The sequence below is a fragment of the Urocampus carinirostris genome, chromosome 10, assembly GCF_059441175.1.
Source record: "Urocampus carinirostris isolate Australia breed hairy pipefish chromosome 10, RoL_Ucar_1.0, whole genome shotgun sequence".
In the NCBI taxonomy this organism is placed as follows: Eukaryota; Metazoa; Chordata; class Actinopteri; order Syngnathiformes; family Syngnathidae; genus Urocampus; species Urocampus carinirostris.
In genome coordinates, this window is record NC_142358.1 from 36,843,476 (window position 1) to 36,863,182 (window position 19,707).

At 41.7% G+C, this 19,707-nt stretch overlaps 1 protein-coding gene across 1 annotated transcript in view; it reads right to left on the bottom strand.

Annotated features, from left to right (window-relative positions):
- Window positions 1-19,707, bottom strand: part of cadm1b (cell adhesion molecule 1b) — a 722,615-nt gene that overhangs the window by 115,884 nt on the left and 587,024 nt on the right. The window contains exons 10-11 of the mRNA XM_088345365.1: window positions 10,568-10,720; window positions 721-858 (exon numbers count right to left, since the gene is read on the bottom strand). Coding sequence (XP_088201491.1) covers window positions 721-858; window positions 10,568-10,720 — 291 coding nt within the window. The remainder of the gene's footprint in view (window positions 1-720; window positions 859-10,567; window positions 10,721-19,707) is intronic.

A 19,707-nucleotide genomic window follows, 5' to 3' on the forward strand; every position in this document is an offset into this window, starting at 1 on the left:
TCTCCAGTAAACAGGGTTGGGTAGGGTTACTTTACCTGGATTACTTTCAATGACTTTTGGATTACTCCAAAACCAAATATGCTAATAAAAGACAAAATAAACTAAATATGAATAAAATGATGACTCACAACACGTGGTAAGCTTTCTCTCCTGGCTTTGATCTCTTTGATCTCCAGTAAACAGGGTTGGGTAGGGTTACTTTACCTGGATTACTTTCAATGACTTTTGGATTACTCCAAAACCAAATATGCTAATAAAAGACAAAATAAACTAAATATGAATAAAATGATGACTCACAACACGTGGTAAGCTTTCTCTCCTGGCTTTGATCTCTTTGCTCTCCGGCAAAACGAACATAAAATGCGACAGAAACAAAATGAAAATAAATAGTCATTGTATTCATATTTAGTTTCTTTTGTCTTTTATTAGCATATTTGGTATTGGAGTAATCCGAAAGTCATTGAAAGTAATCCAGTTAAAGTAACCCTACCCAACCCTGATTATGACTCAATTTTGCAATTATACTGTTCACCACAGTGCCCAGTGTCCCGAATTAAGGTAGGGAGCGTGAGCGCTACACACCGTAAGCTATCTTTTTTCGCCTTTTGCCTCAACCGTCAATCACCGCCCGGGTTTATGTTCTCTAGAGAACAAATTGTTCTCCGGCAAGTGGCAGGCAAGAGGGCATGAAGTAATGTCGAGAGTGGAATTGTGGCTCACCTGTCATTTCCTGGTCTCCTTTCATCCATCTGATGGAGGCTGCCGGTTTGCTGCCCATGGCCGTGCAGGTAAGCTCGGTCTCGTTGCCCTCGCTGACCACGTCCTCCCGGCTCTCCATGATCGGGCTCCCCGGGGGCACTGGTGCACAAAATAATGGCCGACGTGATGAGGGAGAACACATTCATGTATTGGATGCTGATAGAAATAATCGAATCATGGGAGGGGAATGGTAGGGGTGTGATATAACAGGTAGGGGAGAATTTTCACCTAAGAATAATTGGATACGGTTTAATACGTGGGGTGTCCAAGGACCGGGGTTAGTTCCGGGTATTGAAAAAAACGGTTTCTCATAGCACCCATACAGTTGAGTATATCTCAAGGTTTCTTCATTTTCCTCATGTTGGGGTTTTTAAGTTTTTCCTTGCCCTCATGTTATAATAATTAATAATAATAATTTCCTTGTATTGTCATTCTGTGTAACAATGTACACAGAACGAAATGTCGATTGCACCTGACCCGTTGTAGCGAGCCAATGCAGCCGCAGCCAACAGAGGGCGCCGCCGACCACTTTTTAAGTCTTAGGAATGACTCGGCCGGGGCGCGAACCACCGACCTCCCAGTCTCAAAGCGGGCGCCTTACCATCTAGGCTACTGAGCTGGTGTTGTTTCCAGATTAGGGGATGGTGGAATAATAGTCTGAAATAATAGTCTGTGTAATAACCTGTGCAGCCCTTTGAGACTTTTTGTCATTATACAAATAAAAATGACTTGACTTGCCTTAATATATATTTCTAAACTACTTCAGTGCCATAACGAATAACTATGTTTTCAGAAACATTGTCCCCGAGTGCCAAAACGTAGAAATAATATATATATATATTTTGTTTTATTTAAAAAAAGAACATACACTGTATATTATAAAGGCTTTACCACTGCTAATCAGTAAGTATCAAGCCTCTGAGAATGATTTATGTCAGAAACAGAATAGATACAGGACCACGAGCCTTTATTTTACGGGAAATGGGGAGTCATGCACGTTAAGTAGCCGGTCTGGCGTGGAAAGACCGGAAGCCAGAGACCGACGAGACCGATTCCAAATGCCCCAGATATCGGACAGATAGGGTCGATACCGGACAGGAAGTGACAGACGGGATAGATAACGAATCAGGGTATCGAAAATTACCAGGAGAAACTAGACGGGAACGAAAACTGGATAAAATAATAAACAGGACAAAAACAGACGGAAACAAAAGTGGAACCCGAAAACAGTACAAAAACAAACGGGAACTATACCGGGCTGGAGATATCACAGGAACACAGGACCAAGTCAGAACCCACGTCTTGTGGGGCAGAAGTTCGTTTGCCAGGCTGACACCCAAAGCAAGAAAGCGCTGAATTTTATACAGACAGAAAGCCAATGTCTCAATGAGCCACAGCTGCTGCCACACGGGCGGGGCCAATTGGGCACCATGGCAACCGTGACACACAAGGGCGGGGCCAATTGGACACCATGGCAATCATGACATACATGGGCGTGGCCAATTGGGCGCCATGGCAACCATGACAGATTTCAGTATGAAAAATTACCGCTAAATGGCAGGAATGGTGTTGATCAGATCTTTGTCAATATATTTTGATGCCTACTTTTGCTCCCTGTATCCACCGTATGTCACCGTGAATGCGGCTCACATGCCAAGTACGTGTAGAGTAGTGAGAAACACGCATATATAACATAGAACTAGACAGTTAAATCTTTATTATTTCTAAAAAAAAAAGATCACTAAGTCCCCGAGTCAAAGTTGGGACAAAGAGGGATGATGATTCGTGCACGTCCATGATCGCCATGACGACCCAAATCATGTGATGCATGTGATGTATATATAATAAATCTAGGCTTAAAACAAACGTATATTCTAAAGCTTTTGAACTATCTATAATTCATGTTGACAATGCCTGTGTAATGGTTGTTAACGTTACATCCTTTGCATATAGGGTCATCCTTTTTTATTTTATACTTTAATTATTTTATATTTTATTTTGAATTTCATTGTTTGTTAAAGCAACATCCATTGCTGCCTGGTCATCCTAGAAGGGGGATGACCTCATATGCGGTCCCTTTCTTCATTTTCCTCATACTGAGGTTTTCTTGCCCTCTTGTAGGTTTTGGAATAGTCAGTGGTCTGTGCAGCCATTTGAGACTCTGGGTGATTTAGGGCTAAACAAAGAAAAAAATTAATTGACTTGACTTATTTTTTTCCATCCATCCATTTTTCGCACCAAAACAGGAATGTAGGGTGCCGATGCCCACCCCAGCGGTCTTTAAGCAGTGGGCAGGGGACACTCTCAACTGATTGCCAATTAACCTGCCACCCATATTTTTTTAAGTATGGAAACTGGAGAAACGTAAAGTAGGCTCAAACGTATTTGCTCAAGGTGTGTATTTCTAATCAGTTGATGTTCCTTTTGGCCGTCTCTTAGTCTTCCTGTCTTTGTTTAAAGGTGTTGGTACTTTTCCAGGGGGAGTGGTCTTTTATCTCAACATACCAGTATTTTTCCATGTCTTGTGATTTCAATAAAACACAGACGGGGAGTGAGAGAGAGTGAGTGAGTGACTGGACGAGCGAGTTGCTTGTCCTCTCGCTGCTCTCCCCCCTGCAGCTGGTCAAAAAACTTAGGTCTTTGCCTGATATTTTTCTACCGTTAGCCAATTTATAGCTCTCCCACACGTCACTGGTCTGCCTTTTGGACCCCACAATTTACTGGAGGAAACCCACGCAGGCACAGGGAGGACATGCAAACTTCTCACAGGAAGGCTGAAGGCAGGAACCCTGTACCTCCACAGAGTGAGGCTGACGCGCTACCCACTCATCCGCTGTGCCGCACGATTTTTATAATCAACACGACGGAGACAAAATGAATAAATTTACAGTTGTGAATACTCTCCAGTTCGGCCCAAACAACTTTGGAAAAGTTCTCCTCATCCGCCTTTCAACGCCGGAGCAGAACTGACGTAAAAAGGATGAACGAGTCGAGATTTAAATATGAAAAACCGATGCTAACATCAGTCCAAATAACTCCTCCACGCATAGAAAGCAGAATCGTTTTCTTCTTATTCCTCGAATTACTCATCGGGCTCGACTCAAGTCGCCTGAAAGCCAGAAGTCGTGGGGGGTACATCCCGAGGACTCTCGAATGCAACCTTCACATTTTAGGAGAAGAACCGCCGCCTTTGTCGGCCTCTGTTGTACGAGTCGAGCAATTACTTTCAAGTGCTTTTAATTCCTTTCAATCCCCGCCGGGATGTTGGCGTGTATAATAAAGCTTAACTAGCGTCATTTTGGCGCAGCTGACGCTCGAAAAGGAGCAACGCTTTGGGAACGGCCAAGTCAACATTCAATAGAATTCACACAGTCAACACAGCTGCCGAGACCGACGCCCCGAGACGCCATCGGTTACAGCATCTGTTCCTTTTTCTCTCGGCGACGGGCGCTAATTGCTTGACATTTTGTTTCGGCTGCAGAAGATGACGGGATCAAAGATGACCACTCGCCCTAATTCAATTCGATAGGGTACAAAGTACCGTATTTTCCGCATTATAAGGCGCACCTAAAAGCCTTTATTTTTTTCAAAAGCTGACCATGCGCCTTATAATACAGTGCGCCTTATTTATGGATCAACATTCAGTTTTCCAACTAACTTGCAGCCGCCGACTAGATTTTCCCCCGAACGCCAAGTAGTACGCGGTGTATGCTGGGATTTATTTACCGGTGTTTCATTGGCTAACCAATGTGTCAATCATCATTTAAATCGATCACTATTGGCTAAAGTTATTCGGAGGTCAAGGGGCGGATCCTTTTTATCATTTACAGGCTGGCATTGGCTTAAACAGCAAAACAAAGGCTGCAATTGGCCGAAAAAGATGTGTCAATCATCAGTTGAATCGATCACTATTGGCTAAAGTTATTCGGAGGTCAAGGGGCGGATCCTTTTTATCATTTGCAGGCTGGCATTGGCTTAAACGGTAAAACAAAGCCTGCAATTGGCCGAAAAAGATGAATGCGTATAGCACGTGGCTGACGGCACACAGAAAGCAATTTTTTCTATTCTGTATTTGTAATTATTTTATTCTCCTGGATTTACTGCAGTCACGGATATAAGAGGACATTGGCTGCACATTATTATGAACACAACGACTTCGGTGAGCTACTCCGGGTTTTATATTGTCCCTGTATCTTGTTTCAGACTGAACTCGATGTTTCTGTGATAAGCGGTGCAGATAGTGGATGGAATGGAGTGTCTATTTTTAAACTCAATTCCAAGTGTTTATTGTCGTATGCACAGTAAAGTTGTGAGCAAAAAAGAAAATAGAAACTAAGGAATGTGTGTGTGGCATTTCTTGAATCCCAAGACTTCAACCTTCCGAATGATGGAACGATGCATTTGAGTGACATCGTACGGACACCGTATCCGCACGTGTTCTCGACACGTATTTGCGTCTTTGCAAGCTTTGGAAATGTTAAGGGGGTAATAAGTTTGACTGAACTATCTGACTGTTTTGTCGACGTTCCCATTGTAGCGCCTTATAATCCGGTGCGTCTTATGTATGTCAAAAATAGGACCAACAACTATTTTTTCGGGGTGCGCCCTATAACCTGGTGCGCCTTATAGTGCGGAAAATACGGTAATAGTCAACAGGGGCTCAACACGGGAAAATAGATAGATAGATAGATAGATACTGTATTCATCCCCGTAGCCTTCAGCTTAGCTCCAGCTCTGACATCACACACTAGGCCAAAAGTTTGACGTCCCTGCAGCACATGGAAATCTTTGTGCCCAGGGTTACACCGCCTCGTGTTCACGGAGATAGCAAATGAAATTAAATGAAAATGAAAAGATCTGCATTTAAATAGCGCTTTTCAAGTCAATGACTTCCCAAAGCGCTTTACAATGTGCTTCACATATCCCAATAGCAGCCGTGCAGCCATGTAAGGCGCTAACCTGCTTATTGGGTGCATTAGGGGTTCAGTGTCTTAACCAAGGACATTTTGACATGTAACACGGAGGAGTCGGGATTCAAACCTGAATATCGCATGATCCCCAGACGAGCGCTCTACCTCCTGAGCTACTGCCGCCCTAAATTGCGAGTCCACCTCCTCTCGCTTCCCGCAGGCTTTTGGGTCTCTGTCTGCCCTAACAGCGCTGAAGCCGGGTAGCTCCGGGTGGCTCCGCATTTGCGTCCTCAATGCTAGACGTGAGCCACGTTTCCGTAAAACACAGCTTTCCCTGTACGCTTTGATGTTTTTAACCAGCAGAGCCAGTCCGTCGGTCTTATTTGGTTGAGAGTTAGCATTTACCATGATTACGGACGGAGGCTTATAATGCCGCTAACCCAGACCTGGGCACTCCGGTCCTGGAGGGCCGCATGTTCTGCATGATTTTTGAGGTTTCTCTGATCCAATACAGGTGATTCCAATCACCAGTATCGTTAACGAGCACTTGCTAGCTTGCTAACGAGGTTATAATTTGTATCACCTGAGTTAAAGAAGAGCAAACTTCAAAATCTGGCAGGACGTGCGGCCCTCCAGGACCGGAGTGCCCAGGTCTGCGCTAACCGCTTAGCGTTCACCTTAGCTCCGGCTCTGCAGCCACGAAATACTAAAAAAGAACTCAGAGGACAATCAGGAAATAGTCTGTATGAGATAGGAAGGGAATCATATGGAGTACATATTAGGAAAGTGGACCCCCAAGTTATATATATCCACTATTGTCCGCCGCGTCCACAAACAGGTCTGTCTGTTGCTCACCTTTACCCGGAACCCGTTGGTGATGGTGGATTTTTTGATGCTGCCCCACGCTGTCAAGATCCACTGGCAGACTTGCAAAAAAGTTGCTTTTCGCATTCGGCCTGTTTTAGTGAAAGATTTCTCGCCGCTAGTCGTCCAATTCTCCCATTCAACACGTAGCGCCACTTTATCGGACTGCTCGATTGCTTTTAGCTTGAAAGCTGCGTCATGTGCCTTTCTTTTTGTATTTTGCATGATGAGGGTATGTTTACGCTCATTTAATTTATGCACAAGCCAAGAAGTTGCAGTCTTCCTCGGCGCATAAATTCCACCGGTCTAAATCTTACCTTTTGTACTCGAGCACCGCTGGCGGCCATTAGAAAAATGACCATATTTTCCGCACTATAAGGCGCACCTAAAAGCCTTTATTTTTTTCAAAAGCTGACCATGCGCCTTATAATACAGTGCGCCTTATTTATGGATCAATGTTACCGGTAAGTCGCAAAGTCTTCCGACTAACTTGCAGCTGCCGACTAGATTTTCCCCCGAACGCCAAGGAGTCCGCGGTGTATGCTGGGATTTATTTACCGGCGTTTCATTGGCTAACCAATGTGTCAATCATCATTTGAATCGCTCACTATTGGCCAAAATTATTCGGAGGTCAAGGGGCGGATCTTTTTTATCATTTACAGGCTGGCATAGGTTTAAACGGCAAAACAAAGCCTGCAATTGGCCGAAAAAGATGAATGCGTATCGCACGTGGTTGACGGCATACAGAAAGCATTTTTTTACTATTCTGTATTTGTAAATATTTTATTCTCCTGGATTTACTAAACTCACGGATATAAGAGGACCACGGCTGCACATCATTATAAACACAACGACTTTGGTGAGCTACCCTGGCTATATATTTTCCCAGTATCTTGTTTCAGATTGAACTCGATGTTTCTGTGATAAGCGGTGCAGATAATGGATGGAATGGAGTGTCTATTTTTAAATTAAACTCAATTCCAAGTGTTTATTGTCATATGCACAGTAAAGTTGCGAGCGAAAAAGAAAATAGAAACTAAGGAATGGTTGGCATTTCTTGAATCCCAAGACTTTAACCTTCCGAATGATATTTGAAACGATGCATTTGAGTGACATCGTACGGAGACCGCTTTCGCACGTGTCTACGAAACGTATTTGCTTCTTTGCAAGCTTTGGGAATGTTAAGGAGGTAATAAGTTTGACTCAACTATCTGACTGTTTTGTCCACGTTCCCATTGTAGCGCCTTATAATCCGGTGCACCTTATCTATGGAAGATATAGGACCAAAAACAATTTTTTCGGGGTCAGCCCTATAACCCGGTGCGCCCTATAGTGCGGAAAATACGGTAATCAAGTTAAAGTAACCCTACCCAACCCTGTTAATATATTAGTTGCCGTGTGTGAGGGGAACATACTACAAGCAGCTAGCGGATTACTTTGCTCATTTTAAGAAATATTTTATATCAATATATGGGGTAACATTTTTGAAATAAGCAAAAAAAAAAAAAAGTTTGATCAAGACTTTAAGCCATACATCATCCGTCGAGATTTTAAAATACTTTGAAAGTCAAGTTGAAGGAAGCGCATACAGCGCCTGTCATACTTAATATAGTCAGTAGAAGAAGAAGCAATAGAGGAAGTGTATAGTTCAAGTAAGTGTAAGTGAAGAGGTCGAAGCTACTGATAAACGGTCCCTGTCAGGAGGGTCAGGATGGAGTGCAAACACTACTGGTTACAAGTAAATTAAAGAGCGAGGAGAAGGGTCGGAGAGTGTAACGGGATACAAGTCAGAAGATAAGCCTGAAGGCTATAGTGAGAGTACAAACAGTAGATCACAATTAGTGTAAAGAGTAGGATGGTTGTAGTGCATTAGGTGTGTCTCACGACTAAGATAAGAGCATACCTGTCAACCTGTACGTTTTTGCCGTACAAAGTACGTTTATTATGCGTTTTAAGACGTGTACGACGTACAAGAAAATATGTACGGAAAAGCGCAAATTTGTCAATGATGGGTACCATCCGGTATACACCGACGATGACGAAACGGCAAATCAAGTCAAACGAGTTCGCCGCGGTAGCCTCTATCTCGGTATCATTTTTTTCGTTTGATGCTACTGTGCGTATGCGTCTGCCGCCTGGGGTTTTCCGATCATGCATTGCTCTGGGGTAGTTGTGTAGTGAAAGGAAGTCCGTCTATTTTTAGAGAACCGGCTTTTTCGGCTCAACTCATTAAAGAGAGCCGGCTCTCAAAAGGCTCACTTGCTTTGATGCATTATATTACGAATTGTTATGTTGTATAAAGAAGTTACCAGAAGTTACCAGCTCGGTGGCCTTGGGGGTATGGCGCCCGCCCCAAGACTGGGAGGTTGTGGTTCAAGCCTCGGCCGAGTCATACCTAAAACATTGGTACCCGTTGCCTCCCTGCTTGGCGTTCAGCATTAGGGGTTGGAATTGGGGGGTTTGGTCACCTAATGACTCCCAACACCTAAGTTGGGTTAAGCGAGGGGGCTGGGAATCCCCTCCTCTGAATCAATCTCCCAAAAAGAGTCAGAAATGACTCTAGCCACCTCCCACTAGGTATGTAGTATATATATATATATATATATATATATATATATATATATATATATATATATATATATATATATATATATATATATATATATATATATATATATATATATAATAAAGAAGTTAAGAATAAAATGAAGTATAAAAGGAGAAAATGAAAAAATGAAATGAAAATGAAAAAAGACAGGTTTGTGGTCATCCCTTTAATCCCTTTAATGATTATGTTGTATAAAGAAGTTAAGAAAAAAAGGAAGTATAAAAGGATTATTTTTGCTGGGGACGCATCGTGTCAAATCAACGTGCGTCCCCGGGACGCAACTTTTTTGACACGAAATTGTCATTATCATTTTTTAACAAACCTTTACCGCACTCCAAACTTTTCGTGAGGCAGATCCGCCATTGTTGTTTTGGTCTCGCGGTTCGAGTTTTCGTCTGCACGCTGATCTCCAGTTCGAGTTGTTTAGTGAAAGTCAGTTTCTTTTAAGAGAACCGGCTTTTTCGGCTCAACTCAATAAAGAGAGCCGGCTCTCAAACGGCTCACTTGCTTTGATGCATTATATTACAAATGATTATGTTGTATAAAGAAGTTAAGAAAAAAAAGGAAGTATAAAAGGAGAAAATGAAAAAAGACAGGTTTGTGGTTATCCCTTTAATCTGTATATTACCAACAATAATTTAATGCAGAAAATGAATTAATAATTTGAATAAGTAAATGTATTATTCTACTTAATTATATTTGCATATATTTTTTCCTTCCACAGTGAACGTCCAGGCTACTTCATTTTTAAACTTTTTTTTTTAATAATAAACCTCATTCATGCCGAGCAACTCAGTATCTCACAACAAAATCTTAATGAACAAGATATATGATATAACGAAACACGTGTACAATATAACATGTTAAACTACATAAATAAACACGATTGAAAAAAATATATAGTGTAAGATTATTGTGTATTTTGTAAGGGCGTGGAGCCGTGGAGGTTGACAGGTATGATATACTCAAAACAATAAGAGCAATACTACAAAAATAGTATGATTAAACAAGGAGTAAGGCATTACTAGAAGAAAAACAGGAAGAGGATAATTTGTGAAGAAACAGGACGCTCTGGGAGCAAGAAGGAGAATGATAAGAAGGTAGGAAAAGAAGGAAGGGGGATAAGGCATAGAAAAGGAAGAGAAGAACAGGGCTAAGGAAGAAAGAAGGTAGGGAAGGAAAGTGAAGCAAAAAGTAGAAGAGGAAGAAGAAAGAAGAGGATATAAAGACAAGGAAAGAGGAAAAACAGGAGAAAAAGGGAGGAGAGAGAGAGAGGAGAGAAAGTACATGAAGAACAGAGTAGAAAAGAAAGAAAACAGGAAGAATAGTTAAACCAGGAAAAAGTAAGAGTGCATGCATTTCACAACAAAAGTAAAACAAAACAAAAACAAACACTGAATAACTCATCCATGTGCTTCCTACCTACCTAGAACGGTGATGTCGGCATAAGCCTCCTGAGGAGGATCGGTGTAGAGCTGACAGACGTAGCGTCCTTCGTCCGAGAGGGACACGTTGGACAGGGACACACGGAGTTCGTTGTCTGAAAAATTGACCAACTGGAAGCGGCTGTCCTTCAAAGCTGCAAGACACACACACCACAAAACCATAAGGAGACGCCAGAGGTATACCATAAATCCGGGACGACACAGAGCAGCTGCTTAAAAGCCGCATGCTCAAATTTAACTACCGTAAATTACGGACTATAGAGCGCACCTGATTATAAGCCGCACCCACCACATTTCAAGGTGATGACCGACTTTGTACTTACACAAGCCGCACCTGTATATAAGCCGCATGCGCCCACATTAAAAAAATGTAACACATAATTAACCCAGACCCGACTTTAAGTCTTGCGATTGTAACTGAATATCCTTTATTAAAGTATGCAGTCCAAAAATCACAACCCGCTAAATGAACGTAAAATGATACCGGTACTTAAGGTTTGATGCAGACCGGCAGAGTCCGGGTCCCGTTGAAAGTAATCCAAAGAAAAAAGTGTATATTTCCAAAGGTAAGGGTGGGAAAAATATATATCCACTATTGTCCGCCATGTCCACAAACACTCACCTTTACCGGTCCCCACTTCCCATCAGCCCGCGTTTGTTACGCCCCTTCTTTTTAATTCGCCGGTCCAAAACATATCAGTGTCCAAAATAAATACATTACAAAAATATACAGTTGCAAATACATATTATACATGGTTACACATGTTTACAAAAAAAGACCGAGAGAGTTTTCAAAGCTTTAATAATAATATAATAACTTTCATCCCAAACGGGGCCTGTGGCAGGTAGCAACACGCTAGCAACACGTTTGCAACACAGTAAACAGATCTGTTAGAAAACATACCGTACTTGTAAAAATCACGGTAAACTGTCCTTATGTTCCTCCTTAGAACTGAAGCCATCAAAGTCGTCTTCCTCAGTGTCGGAAAGAAACTGTGTCATATAGACGTCGTCCCACGCTCCCACAGCCTCACTCGCGCTGTCACTGTCGCTGGTGTGCCCTCCTCTCCGTCACGTCTTTTCGGAACTCGTTGGTGATGGTTAATTTTTTGATGCTGCCCCACGCTGTCAGGATCCACTGTTGCCTACCATTAACTGCCCTGTCACAGGCACCAATCTGGATGAAAGCTATATTATTATTATCAAAGCTTTGAAAACTCTCTCGGTGTACCTACTTTCTTTGTAAATATGTGTAACCCATGTATGATATGTATTTGCAACTGTATATTTTTGTAATGTATTTATTTGTATTTATTTTAGACACTTATTCTGATATGTTTTGCATGGGTGAATGAAAAAGGAGGGGCGGAACAAACGCGGGATGCCGAGTTTAAGTGGGGACCGCTAAAGGTGAGGGACAGACAAGAAAAGAAGATGGGGTAAAAAGTTGGTTAAAGAAAAAGGAGTTGCGTGAGTAAATGTGTTCATCTGATATATTTTCCCCACCCTTACCTTTGGAAATATACACTTTTTTCTTTCAACAGGACCCGGACTCTGCAGGTCAGCATCAAACCTTAAGTACCGGTATCATTTTCCGGTCTTCTTGCCGGCTGTGATTTTTGGACTGTGTACTTTAATGAAGGACATTGAGTTTCAATCGGGTTAATTTTGTGTTTGTGTTACACGTTTAAATGTGGGCGCATGCGGCTTATATACAGGTGCGGCTTGTGTATGTACAAAATCGGTTTTCCTCTTAAAATGTGGTGGGTGCGGCTTATAATCAGGTGCGCCCTATAGTCCGAAATTTCCGGTATATATTTTTTAATCCCCTTTATCGATTAATCGAAAAAAAAAAAAAAAACAATCTTCAGATTCATCGATTATTAATATAACTTTTGGTTGCAGCCATATAAAAAAGTGTATATTTCCAAAGGTAAGGGTGGGAAAAATATATCAGATGAACACATTTACTCACGTAACTCGTTTTTCTTTAACCAACTTTTTACCACCTCTTTTTTCCTTGTCTGTCCCTCACCTTTAGCGGTCCCCACTTAAACTCGGCACCCCGCGTTTGTTCCGCCCCTCCTTTTTCATTCACCCGTGCAAAACATATTAGAATAAGTGTCTAAAATAAATACAAATAAATACATTACAAACACCCCCCCCCCCCCCCCCCCCATTCTGTGTAAAAACGCCGGACAAAGACAAAGTAGACAGAAAGTGGAAATGAGATAAGCTCTGTGAGCTCTCTCCTTAATTGCGTGAAGGAAAAATGGCCTTCCGAGTGATTCATAGCACTTGATTTATAAAGTAGCTCCGCAGTAGAGCAAAAAAAGAAAAGTACGAGTGGAGCTCCTGACGACTCCTAACAAGCCGGCGACTCGTAAATCGGACCGCCGCTTTTCGTCACGGACGGTCGCGTCACACTTCATTTAAAAGGAAAATACTGAAGGAAATACAGAAAACCGACGTCTCCTCAAATAACTGTTATGTTAGAAAATCACCTAGAGTGGAATGGAATAAATTACATGTCACAAGTACGATTAAAAGGTGTGAGAAAGAAGGAGGTCGGAGGGAGTGACTGCAGTTCGAGTTCCAATTAATATCAAGTAGAGATGTGCAGTTTGTGGACAAAACGGCTCTATGAGTCGGCTCTTTAAGGGAACGACAAATCAAGAGCCAGTTCCCTTCGAGATAACCCCGGTTCTCGACCATAATCCGTTCCAGAACCCTGTTCGAAAACCGATTTGTTCGATCACCGAAATCATTTTTTCCCATTAAAAATAATGTAAATCGTTTTAATCCGTTCCAACACCCTGAATGTTTACCTTGAATGTTTATGTTTAAGGTAAACATAAAGCTAACCCAGGCTAATCGTACGTTTGCGTTACCCTAATCTTCCGTACGAAAGATTCCCCTAACATGAACGTGTAAAAATAAAAAAATCAGGTCGTTTACAAGTCATTTAGCACCCGGGTCTCCACAACGAGTGGTGAGCGGTTCATTGGAAAGGGGGCACAGTTCCAACACCCTCAATGTTGGGCTCCGTTCCAACACCCTGAATGTTTAACGTAAACTTAAAGCTAACCCAGGCTAATCGTACGTCCGCGTTATCGTAATCTTATGAATAGGATTTCTTACCTTTGTGGTGGTCAGCAGAAGGCGCACGCACACCTCCTTCATATTTGGTTATTATTTCTTTCTTAAATGCAATAGTTGTACGCACTACTTTTCTTTTTTCACCTGTAGCAACTTTGCCGCTTGCACTGACTTTCTTCGGAGGCATAATAAGGGGTTAAAATACCCGTACGCCGCTCAGCATCGCACCCTAGCGTACGCACTCACGCATTACCGGCGTTCGAACTCCGATTTTTTGACCGGACAGCGAAGCAAGAATTTCTCGAAATTTTTGGTCGGACACCGATTTGTTTGAACTGAGAGGCGTTTGAAAACCAAGGTTCCACTTCATTTACAAACTCTACTTATGAAAGTTTCAGGTTACGAAGTACCTGAATATTGCCTCTCGTTACAAATGCGTTTCAGGATATGAAGTCACACATACAGTAAAACACGTGCTGCTATTAGCCACCCCCAGGGTTTCCAGAATGTGAACATACTGGCTATTGCTAAAAATCTGCCAGGTAACCAAGTGCGTATGCGTGCTCCCAGCATGCTCTTCGTGTTACTGTCACAGTTCAGAGATCAGAGACCTGGAGCGGTTCCGGCAAGATAGCGGAGAGGAGGACGCAGCCATCATTCAATCAACCCAAATTAAAGACAATTTATCAATATTTAATGAAGTTGCTGAAGTAGTGTAAAGGAATAACTTGGAAAAATTGTTGACCAAAACTGCTAGCGCTAGCGCACCTTCGACGGATTGTTAAAAGCTGGGAAAAAGCAGATGTTATTGGATCAGTTTTTCAAGAAACGTGAGGCAAACATGTAAATTACTATTTATTACTATTAGTTTTTCCTATATTCTTTGTTTTTTTTTTTACATTATGTGGCCCTCGTTTTATGTTTATTGAGCGGGAATCTAGTTTTAACACCTTCTTCTCCCTGTTTTCTTCATTTTTCCTTTATCTTTTATTTTTTTGTGTCTCTTGTTTCCCTCTTTTTTTAACTTGTTTTTATTTTTTTGTTTCTTTTTTCTATTTTTTTCACTTTTGAAAGTATTTTTTCTCTCCTTTTCACCTATTTTTTCTTCTTTTCTTCCTTCCCCCTAGATTTGTATTTTTTTTATGCTTTTCTATTGTTTTCAACTTTTCTCTATTTTTTCTGAGCTCTCTACTTCTTCTTTTTCACTTTCTTCTTATTTTCTCTTTTTTTCTTTTTTTGCTTTTGATTATCTATTCCTTTTTATCTTTGTTTTACATTTTATGTTACGTAATCATTGTTAAAATATGGATTAAAGCGACAAAAACAATCTGAAAAGCCGTTTGGGAGACGAAATATTAGTGAGCTGAGCCAAAAGAGAGGAAAAAAAAGCCGGAATTTCCAACATTATCATTTCCGTCACCAAAGAGATAAAAATGTGAGATGTCGAGTGGGACGGATTGAGAAGTGGAATGTGAGGAAAAGCAAACCTCATGAATAAAACGAACGCCGGAGAGTGCCGTCAACAAGAGAGGAGTAGACCGTGTGAGTCACCGGCGAGAAAAAAGTAAGGTGACGAATGGCTTGAAGTGAGAAGAGGAATGAGGAAGAGTGAAATAACGACAAGCGGAAAGGGGGGAGGTAAGGATGACGATACGGTAGAAACGTAAGATAAAGTGAGAGGAGGATACACTACATGTAACATAAGAACCATGAATAATAAAGCTATAAACTAGAAAAGTAAGATAAGGTGAGGAAAGGTTTAGAAGGGAGTGAGATAAAAGGCCCCATCCCATTACTTCCCCTTTCCCCTACCCAATCCATCTTGTTTATCTTTGTTCCTCCCCCTTTTGCGTCTCTTATTTGAGGTTATGAGTCACCAACGTGGTGCTCACAGGCATCAGGTAGCCCCTGAGTAGCTCTCGGTCCAGTTATAAAAAAAAAATGATCAGTAACGGGTTATTGTAATTTTCTAGGAAATATGATTTAACTTACCGTATTTTCTGCACTATAAGGCGCACCTAAAAGTCTTAATTTTTTTCAAAAGCTGACCATGCGCCTTATAATACAGTGCGCCTTATTTATGGATCAATATTAAATCGCAAAGTCTAACTTGCAGCCGCCGACTAGATTTTCCCCCGAACGCCAAGTAGTCCGCGGTGTATGCTGGGATTTATTTACCGGCGTTTCATTGGCTAACCGATGTGTCAATCATCATTTGAATCGATCGCTATTGGCTAAAGTTATTCGGAGGTCAAGGGGCGGATCCTTTTTATCATTTACAGGCTGGCATTGGCTGAAGCGGCAAAACAAAGCCTGCAATTGGCCGAAAAAGATGAATGCGTATAGCACGTGGTTGACGACATACAGAGAGCATTTTTTTACTATTCTGTATTTGTAAATATTTTATTCTCCTGGATTTACTAAACTCACGGATATTATTATTATGAACACAAAGACTTCGGTGAGCTACTCCGGCTATATATATATTTTCCCTGTATCTTGTTTCAGACTGAACTCGATGTTTCTGTGATAAGCGGTGCAGATAATGGATGTAATGAAGTGTCTATTTTTAAATTCAACTCAATTCCAAGTGTTTATTGTCATATGCACAGTAAAGTTGCGAGCGAAAAAGAAAATAGAAACTAAGGAATGGTTGGCATTTCTTGAATCCCAAGACTTTAACCTTCCGAATGACGGAACGATGCATTTGAGTGACATCTTACGGACACCGCATCCGCACGTGTCTACGACACGTATTTGCTTCTTTGCAAGCTTTGGGAATGTTAAGGGGGTAATCAGTTGGACTGAACTATCTGACTGTTTTGTCCACGTTCCCATTGTAGCACCTTATAATCCGGTGCGTCCTATGTATGTCAAATATAGGACCAAAATCTATTTTTTCGGGGTGCGCCCTATAACCCGGTGCACCTTATAGTGCGGAAAATACGGTACATGAGAAACATTGGCATGTTATGTGTCTTTAATACACAATCGATTCTTCCAAAACATTTATAAATTAGGCTATAAGTCATACATGTAAATCAGTATTTGAGTTTTGTTTCCCACGGTTTCCTTCTCCAGCCACTTATTCTAAACACTTTGACGCAGGCTTTTAGTATCCTCTAGCAAATTTAAACATGTTACCATGTCTTTGCTTTTTCTCTTTTATCTTGTTTCAGAATATGTCCGAACTGAAAAATCTGAAGTGATGAATGAAATGAAATGATCTGCATTTATATAGCGCTTTTCAAGTCAATGACTTCCCAAAGCGCTTTACATTGTGCTTCACATTTCCCAATAGCGGCCTTGCAGCCATGTAAGGCGCTAACCTGCTTATTGGGGGTATTAGGGGTTCAGTGTCTTACCCAAGGACACTTCGACATGTAACATGGACGAGCCGGGATTCGAACTGGGATTCCTTGATCCCGAGACGAGCGCTCTACCTCCTGATTTGTATTACCAATTAACTGTGATGATTAAAACTGAATGAATATATAGATTTATATTATATATTTGTCGCCGATTTACAAAGTCAACCTCGATAACACTAAATTTTGGGGACCCATAGATCTCTGTTTGGACCAGTGTTCCCTCTAAGCTGCGCGCGTTCGCAATTGCGCACTACTCGCACATTCTCAGCGCACAAGAAAATCTAGCCAGCGCACAAAAATCAGGGCTCAAAATGACTAATTAAGAAGCGACTCAAGTCGAAGTTACAGTGCATGAAAATAAAAATACACGGGTTTTCCCTGACGCTGTGTCCTAAATGCGGTATTTTGAAGTCGAGTCGAAGTAGATCGAAGTTGAGTAAAGTTAGTAGAGTTTGTCGAGAACCGGCTTCTGCGGCTCGGCCCACTAAAAGGAACCGGCTCTTTCGGGTCCTAAACGGCTCTTCGGGTTGTTTTTGCTTCTTTAATCCCAACATGACCAAATATTATGTAAAATTATACACAAAATGATTTAAAGGAAGGGGGGAATATAACAAAAAAGAAAAAAATACCAAAATGAAAAAGTAGTGAAAAGCTGAGAAAAAAAGAAACAAAAGGAAGAGAAAAAAAGAAGGAAAAATTTAGAAAAAAGCCAGAAAAAAAGAAAAGAAATAAATGTAGGAAAAAAGTAATTAGAGAACAAAAAGAAAAAAGTAACAGCTCGGAAAAAATAAACACAATGTGATTTTTTTTAAAGGAATTTTTAAAAAAGTAGAAAAAAAGAAGAAAAATTTGTGTTGTATTCAAATAATTTCCAATTATATCAAGTGAATCTTGTTGCCAACATTGTACTGTCATTAGAAAATGTGATTAAGTAGAGTTCTGTATCTTACAACCGACTCAATAAGCCCCCAAAAATGTTAATATTATGCGACAAAATACATCAGGAAATAAAAAGAAATGGATATCTCGTGAACGAATTGTAAGAACAAACGAGGTTTGTAGGCCGTACAACCTTTGCAATTGTACATGAGTCAATTCATTCAAAAGAGAAAAATCATTTTGCATTGCCGGAAACTCAGCAAAATGTAACGTGATGTCAAGTTTTGGACATGTTTGATAATGACTCAGTTGCCACACTTGGGATTGCTGTTGCTCACTGTTGTTTCAAGCGTTGCTCACCGACTTTGTGTGAACGCTCAGACTAGTGGAAAATTACAGGGAACATTGGTTGGGACCCATAGATTTTTTAACATGAGAGTCCCTGGGACCCATCACCTTTCAGAGGTAAAATCAACACTGCTATGGGTTGATCCGATCAACAGGGGGCGATGTTTAATGCTCTGACCTGACTTCCCTTTTTCTATATGTTTATTTTTCTTACGGAATCCGTCGGGGAGATAACCGAGTCGCGGAAGCCGCTATTGGTATTCCCGTCAGGCTGGGGGTTATTATCGCCGCCATTACTCAAGGTCTCGGGGCGGCATCGACACCGGATCGCGTCCCCTCCCCCGGTATCATTGGAGGGCTCTCGCGGACGAGGGAGAACGGTGACGGGATTCTGAGACTCACAACACCTGTTCCTTAAGGAAAATCCTGATCCCCCCCGGACCCCCTCGAGACACCCGATGCAGATTAAACAAGGCGAGCAAAGTGCTTACGAGTGCACTTTAAAAAATTGATGTTTTAAAGAAGAACGTGGAATAATTACGCACCTCAGAAAGTGTTTTCGGGAGTGTCGTAGCATACGTATATTAGCATAAGCGCGTTAACATTCAGTACTTAGATCAGGGGTGTCCAGGGTTGGGTAGGGTTACTTTAACTGGATTACTTTCAATTACTTTTGGATTACTCCAATACCAAATATGCTAATAAAAGACAAAAGAAACTAAATATGAATAAAATGACATTTTGTGCAGACTTGGGGAGTAACGGAACACATGGAACATAATCAGGACCCAATTGCGTAACGTTTACCAAGTTTTATTGAAAGAAAGAGGATGGGCTGTGCCCACGATCCGATGTTCGCTGGACGTGGGAAGCAAGTCGCTCTCGCATTTGGATTGTGATACGCATATGGAAGTGGATCTTCCGTAGCAAGCGATGGCGGTGTCAGGGACGGAAAAACAGGTCGCTAGCCGGGACAGGGAGAGCAAAACATGGACGTGGTCGGAAACGAGTCGTAAGCCAGGACGGGAGAGTAGACAGTAGCTCTTCTGTCGCCAATCGCTGTGGGCTCTGATTGGCTCTCTGTCCATACTTAAACCCAGTCCTGTCTGTCCCATTTTGTCAGTCCGTCTGCAAACTTCAGTGAACCCTAGGGCAAGCTTTTTTCGACCCTGACTCCCACCTGTCTCATTTTTTGCTCCCATCTGTTCCTGGGTTCGACCCGTTTTTGATCCCGGCTTTCGACCTCTTTTTGTTCCAGACTACGTCCACTCACCCGTTCTGGCTTACGTTTCGTTTCCGACCACGTCTTAGTCCCAGTCCCGGCTACCGACCAGTTTTCCTTCCCTAACACCGCCATCACTGGCTACGGAAGATCCACTTCCGTGTTCGGATCACAATCTGAGTGCGAGAGCGACTTGCTTCCC